The following is a 21,180-nucleotide window of genomic DNA, read 5'->3' as shown; positions in this document are numbered from 1 at the left end:
TTAGAATTGTCAGTGGTGGGAAAAAAAACATTGCATAACGTTTGAGAAAGAGCATTGAGTGAATTACAATAGAGAACCCTGGGGTTCTGGAGCAAAGCCATGAATTATCTGTAGCAGAGAAATACACTCTTTTCGAGGAACAACTGTGCACTACTGGACCCTGGTAAATCTGGAATTACTGAACACTGGACACTATATTGCCATGTGACCAGAAATGCCCATTATGAGCCGGGTACTAACAGACCCACAAAATATAAGGTTGAGCAGGCCTAGCAAAAATGTATTATAAAATGGAAGTGTTACATCCCGACCCAAATACAAACCAGACCAAGGGCACTAGCAAACCCCATCAGCTGGTAGCTCAGATATTCCCGCCGCCCACCTAATCCAAACTGTTGCACCCAAGTCCTTCCTTCAGCTCACACCTATGGCTCTATAAGGAATATGGTACGACCAGGAGGAGGGGAAAACCGTGTTTGGTTTACAGAGGGGTTGGCGCAGTATGTAGGTACAAGCTGAAAACAGACACCAGCCTCAATATAGCCAAACTTAGGAGTGGTTTTAGAAGACACTGGTAAGGGAATGTCTTCATGATGGGCAGAGCTTCAGATGATATACCTGGTCACCCACTTTGTGTGGGAAACTTGGTGGCCTAAAACTAGACTGTATATGGAATCACAGGCAATAGTGATTGCCTGACCATCTTTTTTTTTTAGAATAAAAAGTATTCAAGGATTAAGAACCAGAAGATCTGGGGTAGAAACATGTGGATGTACATATAAGAGTGGGCATGAAGTATAGAAATATTTGTATCACATGTTAATACCCACTAGGGAATGGCCGCCAGAGAAAAGATACTAAATAATGAACAAAATAACTCAGCCAATTGGTATCAGCCAATGTCAGCAGCCAGCCTGGTGCTAGCACAATGGGCACAAGAATAAAGTGGCTATAGTAGCAGAAATGGAGGCTAGCCATGAGGCCAATATCATGGGCCCCCTAAGATTAACTTGGCTGATGCCATCAACAACTGTCCAATCTAAAAGCAACATAGACTAATGCTGAGTCCCCATGATGACACAATTCATCAGGGATACTGATACTCATTGGTAAACTGACACTGTTGGTCCTTTCAACTTTAAAAAGGCCAGTGGTACATTCTCAGAGAAATGGACACATATTCTAGGTTACATCATGCCTTTCTTGCCTGCAGGGCCTTAGCTAGAGTCATAATCCAAAGGATTTCAGCATATTTAACCTTCCAACATCCTGTCAGACAAGAGAACCCACCTGACAGCAAAGGAGATGTGAGAGTGGGTGACTGACCGTGGGATTCACTGGTCACGTCACATACTGCCCCCACATGAAAACTGGCAGCCTTATGGAGCTTTGGAACAGCCCACCAAATGCAAAATGAGTTGCTATTTAAAGGCAATACTCTTAGAACTGGGAGCTGTCTCCCAGCAAGCAATATATGCCCTGAATGAGAGACCTTCATTTAGCATTGTATCGCCAATAGAAAGAAGATGGAGGTCTGGGAGCTGAGGAATAGAAGCAGAAATGACCACACATACTGTCACTCTCAGTGACTAACTGGGAGCTTGGTGCTTCCTGTCTCTGCAACGGGAGACTTTGAGGCCTTAGGGCTCCTGTTCCCCAAAGGAAGCATCCTTTTGCCAGGAGGCACAGCAAGAAACCCAATGAATTATAAGCTAAGCCTTCTGCCTCGCGCGCGTTGATTGGGCTTCTTGTGTCTGGGGACCAGCAAGCAAAAAGAGGAGTCGCCATGTTGACAGGTATAACGGACCCAGCTCATTTGGAGGAATTAGGGGCTGTAATGAGGGAAGGGAGTAGTAAGGATGGAACCGTATGAACTCCTTGGGTGCCTCTTGTGACAGTTAAAGGATAAAAACAGCAACTATGGTCCCAGAAGGAAATGTAACCAGGGGCTCCAGGAAGTTTGGGAGTCATGACACTAGGTGAACAGCTGAGGCTGGCAGAGGCAGAAGTTCAGGGTGAAAGGAATCTGTAATGGATAGGAAAGAGACAGAGGATGAGTATCAACTGCAGACTCCAGACCCACTAAAAGGGCCGGAGCTGTAGTATTTCTTACCCTTTCCCTCTTCTAAAAGTTCCCTCAAGGCCTCCTGCAATTTTGAAGGAGCCACTCTTGGAGCATATATGAAAAGTAGATATAAATAGACGTACAAATGGTGGACTCTGAAAGACAAAAAGATGAGCTTCCCAGATCCCACTTCATGGAAGGTTTTGCTGCCCTAGCTGTGAAAAGTATGATCAGCAGACACTTCTGATGGCAACTAAGTATCAGATCCTTCAGGCCCTCACAAGGTTTTCTGTGCTCAGAGGATATCATTTGATCACAGCTTAACTGATGCATGGTAAAGAAACTGTTTTGTTGAGGATTATAAATGTATTAATCACAGCCTTCAGTGTAATGTACTTTTACTTCTTATCTCCTGTTCTTCAACCTTAAGGCAAAAACCATAATTTTATTTTACCAAAAACATAAATTTTCTCCCATTGTAATTTCTGTCTTCCCTAGGAAACAGAATTGAGGCATTGTCTAGTAACAAAGTGGGGAAATCAGTTTCCTCTGGAAGAAACATACTCCCTATTGGTCACCTCCCTCAGCTATTTACTGGGAAGGTCTTTTTTGGTTTCACTTACAGTAAAACTCTGGATTTTAGCCAAATTCTCTGAGTTCAAAAGTACAAAGCACTTTAGGAGGCTTGCTCTTCCTGAATGTTTTTTCAAAGGTTAAAAATTAAATTTTGAAAGACTACCCAGGGTAAAGAGGAGAAACAGACACTGAGGCTCCAACATGAAGCTTGTTCATGTTATTTTGTTACATTTGTGCTTCTGCCTAAGTTTTTGCAAGGTAAGTAACTCAATATTTATGTAGACTACTTTAATTAGTTTTTTAAGTATTTTCAAAATGTAAATAAGGTGTTAAAGACATGGGGGAAGTGATGAAAAAATAAAATAAGAGGAAGTCAGAGAGGGAGACAAACCGTAAGAGACTCTTAGCTATAGGATACAAACTGAAGGTTGATGGAGTGTAGGTGGGTGGGGAGATGGGGTAACTGGGTGACAGGGCATTAAGGATCATTAAGGATGGCACTTGATATAATGAACACTGGCTGTTATATATAACTGATGAATCACTGAACTCTACCTCTGAAACAATACACTGTGTTAATTGAACTTAAATAAAATAACATTTTAAATAAATAAATAAGATAAAAAGTAAAAAAAAAAAGAAACTTTAAAAATATTATTTTGACTTAGAGATTACATAGTTCAGATACCAACATCCGCAATATATAGTCAGTAACAAAGATTTTATGTTAATATCTTGATGAAAGAGCTTTTAAAAATTGCTTTTTTCATGTGCTCTTATCTGTACATAGAAATTGAACTGAATGAGAATTTTACTAATATAGGTCTGTAATTTATAGTAATTATATTAAATCAAAAAAATATTTACCGCGGCACCTGGGTGGCTCAGTGGGTTAAAGCCTCTGCCTTCAGCTCGGGTCATGATCCCAGGGTCCTGGGATCGAGCCCCGCGTCGGGCTCTCTGCTCAGCAGGGAGCCTGCTTCCTCCTCTCTCTCTGCCTGCCTCTCTGCCTACTTGTGATCTCTGTCAAATAAAAAAAATAAATAAATTTTAAAAAAAATAAAAAAAAATATTTACCAGACTCCTTCTACATTCAAGGTGTAGTCCTGGGCAAAGAGCATGTCTGATCTCCAAATAGCCCTTTGTATGGTTGTAGAAAAATGACATAAACATGACAATGAGGAAATAATAAGTAAGATTTAAATAACTTTTGAGAAGGAACTTTTGAAAGACATTTAATTGCCAAAAATGTTACAAATATATGGGTCAAGGGACTTTAATGAGAGGAAAAATCCCTTCCAGCTGAGAGGTCATGAAGAGTTTATGGACCAAGTGGGATTTGAGCTGGATTCATAATTCTGGATTACTGTAGAGAAACAGAGTGATTTGCATGCTTTTCAGCCTGGGAAAGCAGGAAGTGCTACGGTAGAAGATTGGTAAAGCCCTAGTCTCCTCCAGGTGAATAAATCCATTTGATTAGAATGGAAACTTTGTGGGGAACTTGGGTAGTCAAAACTGGTATGACAGATTATAGCCTGGTTGGAAGGTCATCTATTAAGGTTAGATAGGCTTAAGATATCTTAGACAACTAATTGATGATTGCCTACTTTTGTGGTCAAATCATTTTGAAACAGGATTACAAAAACTGTCTTAATGCCAGCTTAGAGAAGCAAATATTTAAAGAAAACTAAGAAAGGAGAATTACTGATTTTAAGTTTCCTGTAACTTCTAAAATATATATGCAGTGCTTGTAACAGAGAACAAATGGAAATAAATTAAGTGTTCATTGAAAAGAAATTGATTAAATTATTGTACATCTATAAAGGAACTATCATGTAGCTATTAAAATGATGCATTTTATATTTGTTGAGAAAAAAAGCCTTACTAAAATCTTACTTTTGTTAAAGAAGAAAATATACATACATTTATGTATCCATGTGTATGTGTACATGTGCGCATGCACGCGCGTGCGTGCACACACACACAAATACACACATATAGCTGCTCATGTTAACAGCAATTTAAAAGTTCCTGGAGGGTATATATCAAACAGATACCAGTTGGTATCTGAGATACCATTCATATACATTTATGAATTTTCAGAATTAAGAAATTCTGTTTTATTTGTTATTCATTTTTTAAAATACCAAATAAATATGGATTACTTTGGAATAGGAAAAATTTATTTTTGAGGAAAAGACATTTCAGCCACATTTTTGATTCCCAGAACAAAAACAAAAGAGTATTGTTCACTTATAGAAAGGGAAGAGCCTCTTTTACTGAATAATCATTCAATAATAAAGTTGTCTTCTTTCCTTTAGAAAACAGAATTTTGTAGGAATATTAGTTTATAAAATATTAGTTTATAAAAGAAAAATATTAGTTATAATATTAGTTTATAAAAGAAAATGGAATACTGAGAGATAACCATTTTTTATTAGCATATAATGTATTATTTGTTTCAGGGGTACAGGTCTGTGAATCATCAGTCTTACACAATTCACAGCACTCACCATAGAACATACCCTCCCCAGCACCCAGCCACCCCAACCCTCCCACCACCCCCTCCAGCAAACCTCAGTTTTTTGAAATAACCATTTTTAAATGGAAGTTGCCATAGAGACAACATAAATGTGTTCAAAGAAGTTTTAAAATGTGTCTACATTTTCTAAATGAAATAAAAAACATACAACTGGGAGACATTTTTGTTATTTTGAAAGCTAGGACCAGATTTCCCGCTAAGGAATAAAAAGTCCCATCCCTTTTATATCAAAACTTGTTAATGGATTTATTTGAAAGTGGATTATATCGATGGCAGGAGTGAACTGGCAATGGGATAGACTTAGGTTGTTCTGAATAGTGAAGTGAGAATTCTGGTTTTATTGCCCAGACATAGAGATAAGGGGACTCAGGTTTCTCTGGGAGATAAAACCAGAACACGGAGGGATTGGCTGCTGTATTAATAACCAAGGTATATTAAAGAGTAGAAATAGAAATAACCACTCAATATGGTTATTTACTACTGTGAAGTGTTGTGTTATAACATAAACTCTGACCAAACCTTAAATTTTTATTTATCCTTAAAGTTTATTACAAACCTGTTTATATCAGTAATATTTTGGAAAGAAAGAGCTAGGGTGATGTTCAGCAGAGTGAAGAGATGATGGAAAGACAATATGCAAAGGAAGCAAATGTAATGCAGACAGTGAGGTCAGCAAAAATGGCAAAGTAGGCAAATCCAAACACTGTCTTTACACACACACACACACACACACACAATCATGCAGACTGTCAGAAGAAACTGTCAGAACTCCAGTTATTAAACAAAGACTTATAGCATCCAAATGAACACTGAATGAAGGAAAAGGCAACTTAAAAATGGTAGGAAAACTTTGTGGCATTTCAACTTGCCCTAGCCCTACACTGTCCCTAGTTCAGTGGCGGTCTTGAAGATAGCACTCACATGTGGAACTCTCATCCCTAGCTCTAGAAGGAGCAGAGCAGACATTATTTTAGAAAAATGGTGTTTGTCTATTTTAATCTGCTTGGAGGATACTGGAAAGACTGATCAAACATATTTGTCTTTGTTTTGCCTAACTCAGAACTCACTCAGAGTGGAAAGGCAGTGGGCATTCCTCAAAAACATTGTGAGGCATCAAACAACCTGCAGCTACCTGGGACAAAAGATTACAGTTGAGACAAACAGTAGAATGCCAAAGCCTGGGAGGAAAAGTTAGGGAAAGAGTTTCCATGGGAAAATAACCATTCAAAATTCCATGTGAATAGTTAGGAATTTTTAAAAAAGCAACACATATGTCCAGGGCAGGATGCATGTTCAGAAAAGATCTAAGAAGACCCTAAATCAACACCTCTAGGTGATCTCTAGGCTCAGTGCAGGAATGATGAAGTGAAGGCTAAGAGAGAATTGTAAATGGCCTGGCTAAATGTTGAGGGGGGGTGGTGGTACTCAAGCACAGGGCCAATTTGCCAAGTCTAGATGAGGTTTTTTTGTTATTGATTTGAGGAGTTTCTTATTCTTTATATTTCATTTCTCTTCTCTTCCTTTGTCTTTCTCTTTCCTTTTCCTTTTCCCTTCCTCTTCCTCTTCTTCTTCCTCTCCCTCTGTTTCTCTCTCCCTCTCATTCAAAGAAATATTTGTCTAAACACTAGCTGTGTGCAAGGTAAAGGAAGAGAAACTTCAGAAACCACACATGACAAAAAACAAACTTTGCTTTACAAAAACAGTTTAGATAACTCACTAAACAAACAGCTATAGTCTATAGCAAGAAAGAAATGCAAAACTTGAGGAGAAAGAAAAATCTGATTTCAAGAGTTACTGCATTGTAATATTCAAAATGTCTAGTTTTAACAAAATGATGAAGCATGTAAGGAAACAAGAAAATATGGCCCTTTCACAGGAGAAATTAACAGAAATGAGGAAAAACAGACTTTGGACTTACTAGACAAAGACTTTAAGCTGACTATCTTAAATACTTTCAAAGAGCTAAAGGAAACCAGGAGGATGATGTATGAGCAAATACAAAATATCAATGAAGGGATACATAGGTATCATAAAAATCAGAAATTATGGAGCAGAAAAGTATAATGACAGAAATGAAAAACTCACTAGAGTTTTAATAGCAAATTTGAGCAGGTAGAAAAGTAAGTGAACTTGAAGATCAGTCAATTAAAGTATCAAGTTTGAAGAGCAGAAAGAAAAAATAAGAGAAACAGAGCTTAAAATCTGTGGGATACCATTAAGAACACCAAAATATACATAATAGGAACCTCAGAAGAGGAGAGAACATGTTAGAATGTTTGACAAAATAACAGCCAAAAACTTCCCAAATTTGAAAAAAGATATGAATCTACAGATTTAGGAAGCTTACCAGCCCCCAAAAGATAATGCAAAGTCCACACCAAGGCACATTATAATGAAATTGTTAAAAGCCAAGGAACAAAACAGAATATCTTGAAAGCAGCAAGAGAAAAGCAACTCATCATGGACAAGGAATTTTCAGTAAGATTACAAGTGTATTTCTCATTAGAAACCATGGAGGTGTGGAGAAGGGAGTGGGATGATACTCTTAAAGTGCTGAAAGAAAAAACTATCAATCAACAATTCTATATAGAACAAACAATCCTTTAAAAATGAAAGAGAAATTAAGACATTTTCAGATAAACAAAAGCTGATGGAGTTAGTTACTTATAGACAGGAAATTCACTCTAAGAAAGTCCTGTAAGCTGAGCAAAAATATGCTAGACAGTAGCTGGAAGCCATAAGAAGAGATAAAGAACTTCAGTAAAGATAACTAAATAGGTAAATACAAAAGTCAGTGTAATTTTATTTTTGGTTTGTAGCCCCTCTTTTTATTTCACATGATTTAAAAGAAGAATGTAGAAAAAATAATTATAAATCTATGTTAACATGCATAAAATGCATAAAGATGTAATGTGTGACCATAACAACATAAAAGGGGGGAGGAGTTTACAAGCAACAACATGTAAGTTGCCCTTGAAGTTAGGTTGGTATCAATTCTAACTAGATTGCTCTACATTTAAGATGTTAAGTATAATCTCCATGTCAGCCACAAAAAAAAATCTTAAAAATATATAGAAAGAAGAAAATCAAAAGAGTTCACTACAAAGAAATCAACAAAACACAAAAGAAGTCAGTAACAGAGGACATAAAGAACAACAGTTACAATACATACAGAGAACAAATTGCAAAGCAACAAAAGTTAGGCATTCCTTATAAACAACTTAAATGTAAGTGAGTTAAATTCTCCAGTGAAAGACACAGATTGGCAGAATTTATTTTTTAAAAAACTAACCATGGTCTAACTATATGCTATATGCTATATACAAGAGACTCTATATACATGATCCAACTACATGCTATATAAAGAGACTTTAGATCCAAAGACACAAATAGATTGAAAGTGAAAGGATGGAAAACAATATTCCATAGAGTAACCAAAACAGAACTGGAAGTAACAGCACTAATATCAGATGAAACAAAGAACATTAGGTATTGATAAAAGAGTTCATCTAAAATATATAATTATAAACATATACACACCAAACAGTCGAACCCAAAATACATAAGACCATGACATAATGGAAGGGAAGAAGAGAATTCTGTAATAATAATTGGAAACTTCTATATCCCACCTTCTATAATAGAATTTCCATAATAGAAAATCTAGACAGAAGATTAATAAGAAAATAGAGGATTTTAATAGCACCATAAATCAACCAGACCTAACAACTAGACATATAGAGCACTACACACAACAGAAGCAGAATACACATTTTTTTTCAAGTGCACATAGAACATTCTCCACCATAGGCTATATGTTAGGCCATAGAACATGTCTCAATATGTTTTAAACTGTTAAAATAGTAAGAAATAGTTCCTCTAAAGATGATGGAATAAAACTAGAAATCAGTAACAGAAAGGAAACTGGAAAATTCACAAATATGTGGAAATTAAACAGTATACTTTAAAACAACTGGTGGTCAAAGAAATCACAGAGTAAATTAGAAAACACTTAGAAATGAATAAAAGCAAAAATACAACATACCAAAACATATGAGATATGGCAAAGCAGTTCTCACATGGAAATTTATAGCAGTAGATGCCTACATTTAAAAAGAACAAAGATCCTTAATCAAAAACCTAACCTTACACCTTACAAGAACCAGAAAAAGAAGAGCAAGCTAAATCCAAAGCTAGAAAAAAGAAGGAAATAATAAAGATTAGAATGGGGAATATGCTGAATTTTGTCAAATGCTTCATATTTCTGTGGTGTTGGTAATTATTTCTGTTTCATTTTGTTTATCTTTTCAAAGAACCAACTCTTGGTCTTATTGAACTTTTCATTTTTTAGTCTCTATTTCATTTATTTCTGCTCTGATCTTTATTAGTTCCTTCCCTCTACCAGCTTTGGGCTTTGTTTGTTCTTCTAGTTCCTTCAGGTATAAGACTAGATTGTTTATTTGAGATTTTTCTTGTTTCTTGAGGTAGGTTGGCATTGCTATAAATTTTCCTCTTAGAACTGTTTTTGCTGTATTGCAATGATTTGGGGCCATTGGGTCTTCATGTTCACTTGTCTCTATTTTTCCTCTTTGATTTCTTCACTGATCCATTGGTTACTCAGTAGCATGTTGGTTAGCCTCCAAAAAAAAGTAGAAGAGGAAGATGGTGAAGGAGGAGAAGGAGGAAAAGAAAAGAATGTAGATGGAAAAAAATAAATGGTAAGATAATAGAATCAATTAAACTAAAAGCAGTTCTTTGAAAAGATCAACTAAATTGACAAACCTTAGCTAGATTGACAAAAAAAGAAACAAATAAAATCAGAGAGTGAAAACATTACTGCTGACCTTACAGAAGTCAAAAGAATGATAAGAGTTCTGTGAACAATTATATGCCAACAAATTAGATAACCTAGATGAGTGGACAAATTCCTACAAACACATTACCAAAACTGAATCAAGAAGAAATAGTAAATATGAATAGACATATAACCAGAGTTGAATCAAGAGTTAAATTTTTTTTTCATCAAAGAAATGTCCAATATCAGATGGCTTCATTGGTAAATTCTACTAAATATTGAAAGAATTAACACTAATTCTTCTCAAACTCTTAACTCAGAAAAGAAGTGAATACTTAATTCATTTTATGAGTCCAATATTACTCTGATAACAAAGTCAAAGATACCACAAGAAAAGGTACAAAGCAGAAATAAAAGCTATTGTCTTCACTGACCTCCCCCCATATCAAATATTCCCAGAGATTTCCAGCATTCATCATTCCTTTGTGTAGGTCCAGAATTTCATCTAGCATAACTTTCCTTCTGCTTAAAGGACTTTTTTTTTTTTTAACCTTTCTTGTAAGGCAGATATACTGGTGATTAATTTTTCACCTTTTTTGTCTAAAGAGGTTGTTATTTGACTTAAACTTTTAATGATGGGACACCTGGGTGGCTCAGTGATTACGTGTCTGCCTTTGGCTGAGATCATTATCTCAGGGTCCTGGGATCAAGCCTGGCATTGAGCTCGCTGCTTGGCGGGAAGCCTGTTTCTCCCTCTCCCACTCCCTCCTCTTCTGTTTCCTCTCTCACTGTCTCTCTTTCTCTCTGTCAAATAAGTAAATAAAATCTGTAATAAGAGAAAAACTTTTAATGATATTTTGTTAGGTATAGAAGTATAAGTCAACAGGATTCCCCCCACCCCAATATTTTTTAACTGCTACTCCACTATCTTCTTACTTGCATTAGTGATGAGACCTCTGCTGTCACACTTAACCTTTGTTCCTTTGCCCATAATGTGTCTTGTCTCTTTGGCTCTTTGAAGATTTTCTCTTTGTCGCTGGTATTATTTGAACAGTTTGAGTATGATATGCCTTCATGGAGTTTCCTTCATGTTTCTTCTGCTTGGGGTTCATTAAACTTGTTGAAACTGTGAATTTATATTTTTCATCAAATTTAGAAAAGTGTCAGACACTGTTACTTCAAATATACTTTTTGTTCCCATCTCACTCATTCCTCCTTTGAAACTCCATTACACGCATGCCATGCCACTTGAATTTGTTGCACGGCTCATTCATACCTTGTTTGATAAATCTTTGGGTTTTCTAATCTTTTCTTCTGCCGAGTCCTACCTGTAGTTAGTTCCATCCAGTATATATACGTTTTTAATCTCAAATATTGTAGTTTTCAACTCTAGAAGTTCAATTTGGATCTCTTATATTTTTCATGTTTTTGCTTAACCCTTTTAGCATGTGGAATACAGTTATAATAAATATTTGAATATCCTTGCCTGCTTATTCTAACATCTGTGCTAGTGTTCTGGGTGAATTTCAGCTGATTGATTTTTCTCAATATGAATCATATTTTGCTGCATCTTTGCATGCCTAGTATTCTTTATTGGATATCAGATACCATGAATTTTACTCTGCTGGATGCTGAGTATTTTTGTATCCTTATAAATATTCTTGAACTTTGTACTGAGATGTAATTAAGTTACTTGAAAACAGTTTGATCCTTTCAGGTCTTGGCTTTAAGCATTCTTACATAGGACCAGAAATCCCCAGGAATCACTGTTGAGAACGAGCACTGTTCATGGCCTTGTTTGAATGTGGGCCCTGTCACCTAGAATTCTTTTCGGTGGTAGTTTCGTCCTACCCACGTGCTGATGAATACTCACTGAACACTCAGAGGGCATCTGCTAAGAGGATCCAAAGGTCTCTTTCTATTCTACTCACTTCTTTCCAGTACTTGATTCTATGAACGGTAGCTGCTTTGGTCTCCTCAGACTCTCAAATCTGTCTCCTCAGCTCAGGGAGTCCCTTAGGCTCAGCTCAAGTTCCGTCTCTCTGCACCACAGTCTTGGAACTTTCTCAAGGTAATCAAATGGAACAATTATACAGCTTCTTAATTTACCTGTCAACTCTCAGGGATCACTATCCTTCTTTGCCTGATGTCCAGTATCTTAAAAATCATTGCTTTCCATATTTTGTCCATTTTTTGGTTGTTTTAAACTGAAATGTACACCTGGCCCCTATTATTCAATCTTGATGGGAAGCAAAAGAATTCTTATTTAATATAATTTTAATAAATTTTAATTTAGATAGCCACATTTGGCTAGTGGCTCTTGTATTAGATAGTACAGTTAACAATTGCTGGTTTTACTGAGATTGATTTTTTAAAATACAAATGTAAACTACAAATGGACATATTTTTAAAAATGTATCCTTTAATTGTCATTGTATTAAGTTAATTCAATCATCTCTCAGTTCAGCCCTGTTAGAGGCAGTCTCATATACATTATACATTGGAATTGTTCAAGCTCATTTCAGGTAGAGCTCCTGTCTCCAAACTCCGTGTTATCACATTTTTCTGAATATAAAAAGATTCAAAATAAACAGTGTTGTCACAGTGAATTGTAAGGATGAAGGGATGAAGAAACAAGTTGAGCTTTCAGTTCTTTCATTCTAATGGTCGTTTGGAATTTTTGTTTTTAAAATATAAAATAGTAAAACAGTGCAGGTGTGCCAAGTACAAACAATAGTACATACAGGACACATTTTACCAAATTTGAATAGTATTTTTAAAATGAAATTTATTCTTTCTTATAAATGTATTTACTTGTTCTTAAACTGCAATATTATTGGGGCATCTGGGTGGCTCAGTCAGTTAAGCATCTGCCTTCATCTCGGGTCATGATCTCAATGTCCTTGGATTGAGCCCCACATCCGGCTCCCTGCTCAGTGGGAAGCCTGCTTCTCCCTCCCTCTGCTGCTGCTCCTCTGCTTGTGCTCTCTCATTCTCATTCTCTCTCTAATTAATTAATTAATTAATTAAATCTTTTTAAAAGCCTACAATATTATTATTCATTACTATAACAGACCTATATATAGGTATAATTTTTCCTTTTTTCACCAAATGCATTTATTATGTAGTTAAAAATATTTATCTATTTTCCCTTATTTGTACTGTACTATATTTTTTACTCTTTTATTTTTACAAACATGGTTTTATAGATATGAATTTCAGTGAAAGAAGATGTTTGCTCTTTACATTTTTCTGCATAATATATCATTCATTTCCTTCATGGTTTTTACTGAAAATAATTTTGTTGTGTAGGAAGTAATGTTTTATAAAAGTATCTGTTCTGGGGGCACCTGGGTGGCTCAGTTGGTTGAGCGTCAGACTCTGTTTCCACTCATGTCCTGATCTCAGGGTCATGATCTCAGGGTAGTGAGATTGAGCCTGGTGTTGGGCTCTGTGCTCTTGCTCATGCAGAGCTTGAGATTCTGCTTGAGTTTCTCTCTCTCCCTCTCTCTTCCCCCCTCCCTTGCTTGCTCTCTTGCTATCTCTCTCTAAAAGAAAATATATATTTTTAAAGTGTATGTTCTGTGTGTCAAATACACTAGGCTTGCCATTTTTCAACAGCCGAACACTTTTTTGCAACTCATATTCCAAAGGGCTGGTTTCTTTAACATACAGAGTTCCTACAAAACAAAACAAAACAGCCAAACAAACAAACAAACAAACAAGACAACAATCCAGTATACATCAGTGCAAGGAGAAAAATAAAAATCTCTCTTAAAGTCTGAACATATTGAAAGATGTTCAGCCTCACTCATTGGGGAAAATTGCAAATACAACTGTACTCCGATAACATTTTTATATGCTAAATTGGCTAAGATAAAAAAGTTTAGTGAGGCATATGTTCTGTGGTCAAGATTATGGAAAATAGGCACTGTCATAGATTGATGATGGGAATGCAAATGAAAACCTTTATAGAGAGAAATTAGGCAATATCGATCAAAGTTCAAAGTGCTATTTTTTTTTATTCAGCTGTCTCACTCCCAGGTAAGTACTGACATGTATTTAGTATATGTGGGAAATGATGTGTATTATATAAAAAGATTCACTATAACATTGGTTATAATGACAAAACATTGGAAAGGGCCACTGGTTGCAAATTGCACTGGTGTTGGGGGGCAGAGTTAGGAAAGAAAACATGGGCTCATGTGCAGTGATGATCTCTGGAAAGATTCACAAAGAACTATTAAATGGTTGGCTCTGAGGTGGGCCTGTGTAGGTTGAATGGATAAGGAAAGAAAGGAAATATACTTTTTATAGGCACCCTTTTGAACCTATTTGTAATATTGCTTTGTGTTTCCTGTTTTTAAAAAATTAATTAAAAGTAAAAACAACAAAATTTCAGCCATCTTACCTTCATAATAAAAAACAAAACAAACAAAAAAACCCAATAAACTAGGCCAATGATTTTTTTTCATCTCTGAGGCAAAAATAATGGAATTGATCCCAAAGCAATATTCTCAAATTTTTAAGAGCAAGGTATCAGGGTCCACCCTACCTATGTACACCATAAAATCATTTTCCTACCATTTCCAACAACAACATGCTGGTCCTAGGACAAACAGGATAGTTATTTTAAAAAGAAAACAAACAGTAAAAATATCAAAATTCAAATTCTTTATGCAAATTAAAACAATTCATCATTATGTATTAGTAGAGAAATACTACTTTTTTATCTGAATAGGACAGCGGCTGCTTAAGTATCTGATTGTCGAGATATCAGAGCATGACTTTATATCAGAAACAGGTATAATTCAAGATGGACAGATCAAAGGAGAGAAAAAAATGTAGAAAAAATTGCGAGCAAAAACCAGGATGAGAAGAAACTGAAGCCACAGAGGGGCTAAAAGTCTTCCAATGGAAAGACTTCCCATATAGTTATTAACTTTCAGAATAGAAGCTCTTTATTCACTTCTGGAAAAAAACCAAAACTCCATATTATTTACTCTTTTTGAATCTTTTCCATTTTTTTCCTCAGTGTTTTCCAGGGATATGATGATTGTGCCAGTTAGTTAATGCCATGATAATAAAATTACCATAAAATCTCTGTGGCATAAAACTTTGTTTAGTGTACTAGTCTGCAGGTTGGCTGGTGATCAGGTGATCTAAGCTGGACTCCGTTAGAGTGTTTCTTTGCTAGCCTGGCCTTGTTCTTCTCATAGCTATGGCAGAGAAGCAAAAGGACAAACCATTTGGACAAATACTTTCCAATCTCTTGAGTCCCACCTGCTGACTTCCTGTTAATTAAAGCAAGTCACACGGCCAGACCCAGAGTCTAGAGTTAAAATACACCCTGCCCCCAGTGAGAAGCACAGCAAAGGACTGGAAGGTAGGGAGGGTAGAACTGGAGCCATTGGAATCCGCCACAGTTGCCGTCATATTTGCATTTCTATAGGGTCTTAAATGTGTATTTGGTTTTCTCATGTATTTTTCATTTGATCCCTCAAAGAGCTCTGTGAGAATATTATTTTTATTTTCCACATTTTATAGAAGAACAGAATCAGAAAAGTAAAGTCATTTACTGAAGATCACATAGCTACGTAGCAGTGGAAGGGGGGCAGTGGAGGCCTTTTCTGAGCTTTGGTCATTGTTGATGGTTCTTTTTCCTTTGTTTATAGGATAGAGATGAAAAACAAAAACAATGGACAAAGACAACACAGGTAAAGCTATACAGCTGTATATTGGGGCGAATAGGAATTTGTTTCTTGTTTTCTAATTACCAACCATCTATCTAATATTGTAGCCGTCATTGTAGCCATGCCTAGAATAAAAAGACAAAATTCACATCAAAATAATTGCTACATCATTGCAAATAACCAAGGAAAGGGCCAAAAACAAACCAAACAAAAACAAACCCATATACACAGAAAAGAAAGGTAACTAAAGGAGTTGAGTCATGTTTTGTAGATAAGTAGACTATAGTCATAATTGCTAAAAATTTTTGAACATGTGCTTCTAGTATATGTGAATATAATTAGTAATAAATAATAATTATACTGCTATATAAATGATGCACCCTAAAAAACAAATACAATTTTAAGTACATAAATAATATTTTAATAATTTTCATCAATCTCAATGAAATAATGTCATTAAACACACTTTATTATTTTTAAAATTTTCATTTGCCTTAATGGCATGTTAGCTGCAAAAGATACTTCAGAAAGAGCAACACACAAGAAACACATAGGGAGAGGTTCATCATTAATGATACCAGATATAAATCTATATTTCAAATACTCATTTTAATTCTACTAACTGGGTGACAGGACTTTCTTGTCATATTTTATTTTATTTTATTGTTAAATAATATAAATAAAATTATTTAAATAATATAAATAAAATTATTAAAATTTATTTATTTTATTTTATTAAAATATTTTATTATATTTATCATATTTTATTGTTTTACCCCCATGATGTGGCTGATGAACAGCTTCTACTGGGGTTAGAGTTGTAGACTCTGCCATTTGCTTTTCCAGTGGTGTTGTGCTTTGGCATTCTTTTCTTTTCTTTTTTTTTTAATTTATTTATTTTATTTTTTTCATGTTTCCAATGTTCATTGTTTATTCATTGTTTATGCACCACACCCAGTGCTCCATGCAATTTTTGCCCTCCTTAATACCCACCTCCAGGCATTATTTTCAATCCAACACTCATTTCATGCTATGAATCTTTAAGCCACTTACCCATTTGTGAAGATTATTTTTAGTTAAAACTAAATCATATAATCCATAACAGTCCTTAATATGGCACATGTATATGACCCTCCATCTTTAAACAAAAACCTTCTCCTTACTCAATATCCCCTTCCAATTATCACCCCATTTCTGTGTCCCTTTACATCTAAACTCTCAAAAAATTTCCTATTGCTTTTGCTTGCTTGAGTGTCTTTCTAAACCATTCTCATACTCCACTCCTGCTGTCTCTAACCAGTTTCCTGACCAGTGACCATCCCATTTAAAGCATACAAAATCCCATATGCCCATTCCCTAAATACATTCTGCACCATCCCTCCTCTGTTTTGCTAACACCAGCCCTCTGCCAGCATCTGTCCTTCTTCACCTTGCTCAAATGCTACCACCTCCAGGAGGCCTTTTTAAACTCCCCGAGGAAAGTTAAGTAATTAATTTATTAATTCCCCTAGAAAGCCTAGCTCTCTTCCATTCTGGTTCTCCAAGAGTGCTGTGTTATATTTGTACCACTGCTATATCAATTACCACAATCTGCCTTCTCCCTAGTTGTTATGTTTCTGTCTTATTGCCTAGATATCAAGCCCTTGGAAGACAGAGCCCATGTACATTCATCTAAAAGAAACTTTATACACAGTAGGAGTTTAACAAATGATTTTGCATTTATTAATAAAATTGACCAATTTATTCATCAGTTCATTCCACAAGACTATATTTAGCACCAATTTTGTTACTTCTTAACATGACTTATGAGATTCATTGATTTCTTCCAAGGCAGAATTTTATGTTGTCCTTAGGATAATAATAGCTCCTATTGATTTCATGCCTAGTACCTGTCAACCATTATATGTGTAGAATTTCTAATCCTTGCAATAGCCTTGCAAGAAGCTATTACCCCCATTTTCCAGATGAGGAAACACACATTTCATGAGGTCAAGGGCATATAACCGTAAGTACCCAAGCTAGGACTTGAAGTCACATTTGTGATTCTGTAAGCCACTACACCACATCACCTCATCTGTACTGTGGGCTGGGTGAGTCTGTTCTGTTCCTTTCCTTCACTTAATCATCTTCAAAAAGAAGATTTTAGTTTGTCAATGTTTATTTTGTGTTTTACAGCTTTCTGCAATAAAAAGCACACCTCAAAATGATCTGGTAGACAAAAAGTGCTTAACTGAAAAATACACACATCTCTCCTGCAGCAAAGTCTTCTGCCAACCATGGCAGAAATGCATTGATGGGACCTGTATTTGTAAACTCCCATATCAGTGCCCAAAGAATGGTACCGCAGTGTGTTCAACTAACGGGAAAACCTACCCAACTTACTGTCAGCAAAAGAGTGTTGAATGTCTTCGTCCAGGGGCAAAATTTTTAAATAGTGGAGCATGCACAGCTCAAGGTAGGAAAAGCCTAGTTGAATCTATGATGTAACAAGGAAATTGTTTGCTATACTTTCTATTAGAAAATAATTTTGCTATGAAATGTTATGATGCCAAAATTCCCCTCTAGACCCAGTTGCAATTGCGATGATAACCAAAGAAATTCAGGTCACCAGAATATAGTTAGCCTTCGAGTCCACTGCACAAGGCCCTGAGGCCAGTCCTTCCCCCTCAGTGCCTGTGCCACTCTCTGCTCCCTGGTCCTTCAAAATTATCCCCACCCTCACTTTGACTTGGCTAGCAGAACTATGCCCAGAGCCGTTGAGTTGGTTCAGAACCCAATGAACAAGTCTTTATGTGAGGTTGAGACTAATAGGGAGCTGTACCTCTAGACCTGCAGTTCCAATAATTTCTTCCAGCATCCATCCCATCAGCCCCTACCCCTAGGGAGCCCCAACCCCACTGGTCCTGATCTAAGGGGAGCTCGGACCACTGCTAACCTAGGACATGCTCTAACCTAGCAAACTTGGCACATCAGACAAAAGAGCTTGTCTACACTCCATCCAGGTTCCTAATGCAGTGAGGAGGCTGGGATGCCGGTAGGTGGATTTGTGGAGTAGTTAAGGTTAGGAGTCTTACTGTCAGATTGAGTGGCAAGCCCCTCCACCCAATCTCAGTTATTGACAAGCTATGTGACTATCAGACCGCATTTTCCACATTTGTAAAATGCGAATGACACTAGTTCCTAACTCATAAGACTCTCATGAAAATCAAATAAAATGATGTATATAAAGGTCTTCACACAGTGTTTGGCACACGAAAAGAGCTCATGAAATTTTAACCATGACAGCAAACCTCAGGCTTATCTTCTAATATTAGTTATCACAGGCACTTCATGAACTGATCGAAAAAACACTCAAAACATTCTCTTTTTAAAGATTTGTTTATTTGTTTTAGAGAGAGAGGGAAGGAGAGGGTGCAGTGGGGAGGGACAGATGGGGAAAGAGAGAAAAACTCAAGCAGAGTCCACGCTCAGTGAGGAGTTTGACTGGGGCTCAGTCTCACAGATATTGAGATCGTGACCTGAGTCAAAACCAAGAATCAGGTGCTCAACCCACTGTGCCACCCAGGCACCGCAAAACATTCTTTTTAGTTACCATGACATATGCTGGCACATATCTCCTAAATATCTGTGTGATGCTGAGTGAAGAGGTTGAGGCACTATAGAGCAGAAAGACGAGAGCTCCCTACTGCCTGTTGGACAGGAGGGAAGCAATACTGGAGATTACTTTGTCAGGGGCAGACTTTTGTTCTCTTGAATCATTAAATGCCGTCAATATATGAGAATACATAAAACTTTATTATGTTCTAATTATTGTTTGGCTTACATTGAAGAGCACACACTTGGGAGTGAGATCAATATGTAGCTTTCAATTCCTGGCTTCCCCACTGGAGCAAGCAACTTAACCTCATGTGTAAACATGGGATAAATAATCAGTGTAGTCTTCACAGGGCTGCCTCATGAAATAATTGCTTACTATTATTTGTTAAAATCTTCATGGTGTTCAAAGTTAATTTGAAATTCTCTTTCTTGTTATTTTAAAGGCTTTTCATCAAGAGGAGAAAAGGTGAATGCCTAAATATTGCTCATTCTTTTGGTTCTTTTAAATTTTAGGACAATTTAATGTTTCTGTAAAGTATGGAAATACCACTTCAGAAGGAATGGTTGAAGTAAAACTTGTAGACCAAGATAAGGAAATGTTCATATGTAAAAAACCCTGGAGCATTATAGAAGCTAATGTGGCCTGTCTTGAACTTGGATTTCAGCTGTGAGTGCTTGTTGTCAGTGGATTTTCCCAGGATTGGTTTTATTGTTCCAACTATTTGTTTTTTTTTTAAAGATTTTATTTATTTATTTGACCGAGAGAGAGAGAGAGAGAGAGAGAGAGAGAGCGCGCACAAGCAAAGGGAGCGGGAGAGGGAGAAGCAGACTCCCCGCTGAGCAGGGAGCCTGAGGCAGAGCTCTACCCCAGGACTCTGGAATCATGACCTGAGCCAAAGGCAGAGGCTTAACCAACTGAGCCACCCAGGCACCCCAACTATTTGCTTTTTTAATTACCCACTCTTTCTCTTCCTTAATTTCCTCATATGTAGCCTGAGAATATTAACTACCTCTCATAGCATTGTTATGAGGATTAAATATGTTCATGTTTCACTAGCACTTAGAACACCCCTGAGCACAGAGCACTTGTAAGTTTGTTGAAGTATCTGAATCTATGAATCCTTTGTAGTTCCAGAGGATTGTAAATATGTTTATTTACCATCTGTCTCTGCTTGTCTATAATTATGTCCACTTTTTCATACCAATATTGTTTATCTATGCCTTCTCTTTTTCTCTTTATCAGTCTTAAAGAGATCTATTTGATTGTGCTTTTGATTTTTACATTTTATATGTAAATTGTCTCCTGTGACTTTCTCTCAACTTCATTAAGTTTGTTGTCCCTCTCCTTTCCTCTACTGTATTTTTCCTCATTCCTTGAGTTAAATGCTTACTTAACTCATCAATTTATAACTTTTCTTATTTTCTAATATAAGCATTTAAGGTCCAAATTTCCCACTAGATAATGCTTCATCTGCATTCCATAAGTCTCAGTGGCATAAAGGTGGTGTTTATTTATTGTTCAATTCGAAATATTTTTAAATTTTCAGTATAATTTCTTTTTTTGATTTAGAAGTTTCTTTATTACTTCCCTAATGAATATATATTTGCTTTTAGTTAAGTTTTTGTTATAGAGTTCTTATTTAATTGTACTGTGGTAAGAGAATGGTCTCTATATGATGATAATTGTTTAAATATTTGTTGACACTTGCTTTGTGCTAAGTATATTTTATTTTATTTATTTTGTGCTGAGTATATTTTAAATGTTTCATGTGCAGGGTTCTATGTGATAAATATGTTGTCCATTAAAATAAGTAAGCCTGTTAACTGCTTTGTTCAAGTCTTTTCCTATTTATTTACATACAACTTTCTATGTCTTTATCTTTTAAATGTGTCCTTTATAAACAGCATGTTT

The 21,180-nt window shown here is 36.1% G+C and overlaps 1 protein-coding gene across 1 annotated transcript in view; it reads left to right on the top strand.

The window, feature by feature from the left end:
* Positions 1–2,752: 2,752 nt before the first annotated feature.
* CFI (complement factor I) overlaps positions 2,753–21,180 on the top strand; it is a 48,602-nt gene continuing 30,174 nt past the window's right edge. Inside the window, exons 1-4 of the mRNA XM_080797501.1 lie at positions 2,753–2,899; positions 15,654–15,695; positions 17,847–18,126; positions 19,782–19,935. Coding sequence (XP_080653627.1) covers positions 2,843–2,899; positions 15,654–15,695; positions 17,847–18,126; positions 19,782–19,935 — 533 coding nt within the window. The 5' untranslated portion in view covers positions 2,753–2,842. The remainder of the gene's footprint in view (positions 2,900–15,653; positions 15,696–17,846; positions 18,127–19,781; positions 19,936–21,180) is intronic.

The sequence above is a fragment of the Martes martes genome (genome assembly GCF_963455335.1).
Source record: "Martes martes genome assembly, chromosome: 2".
In the NCBI taxonomy this organism is placed as follows: domain Eukaryota; kingdom Metazoa; phylum Chordata; class Mammalia; order Carnivora; family Mustelidae; genus Martes; species Martes martes.
Note: the sequence above shows the minus strand (reverse complement) of the source record. Positions and strands in the feature narration are given on the sequence as shown.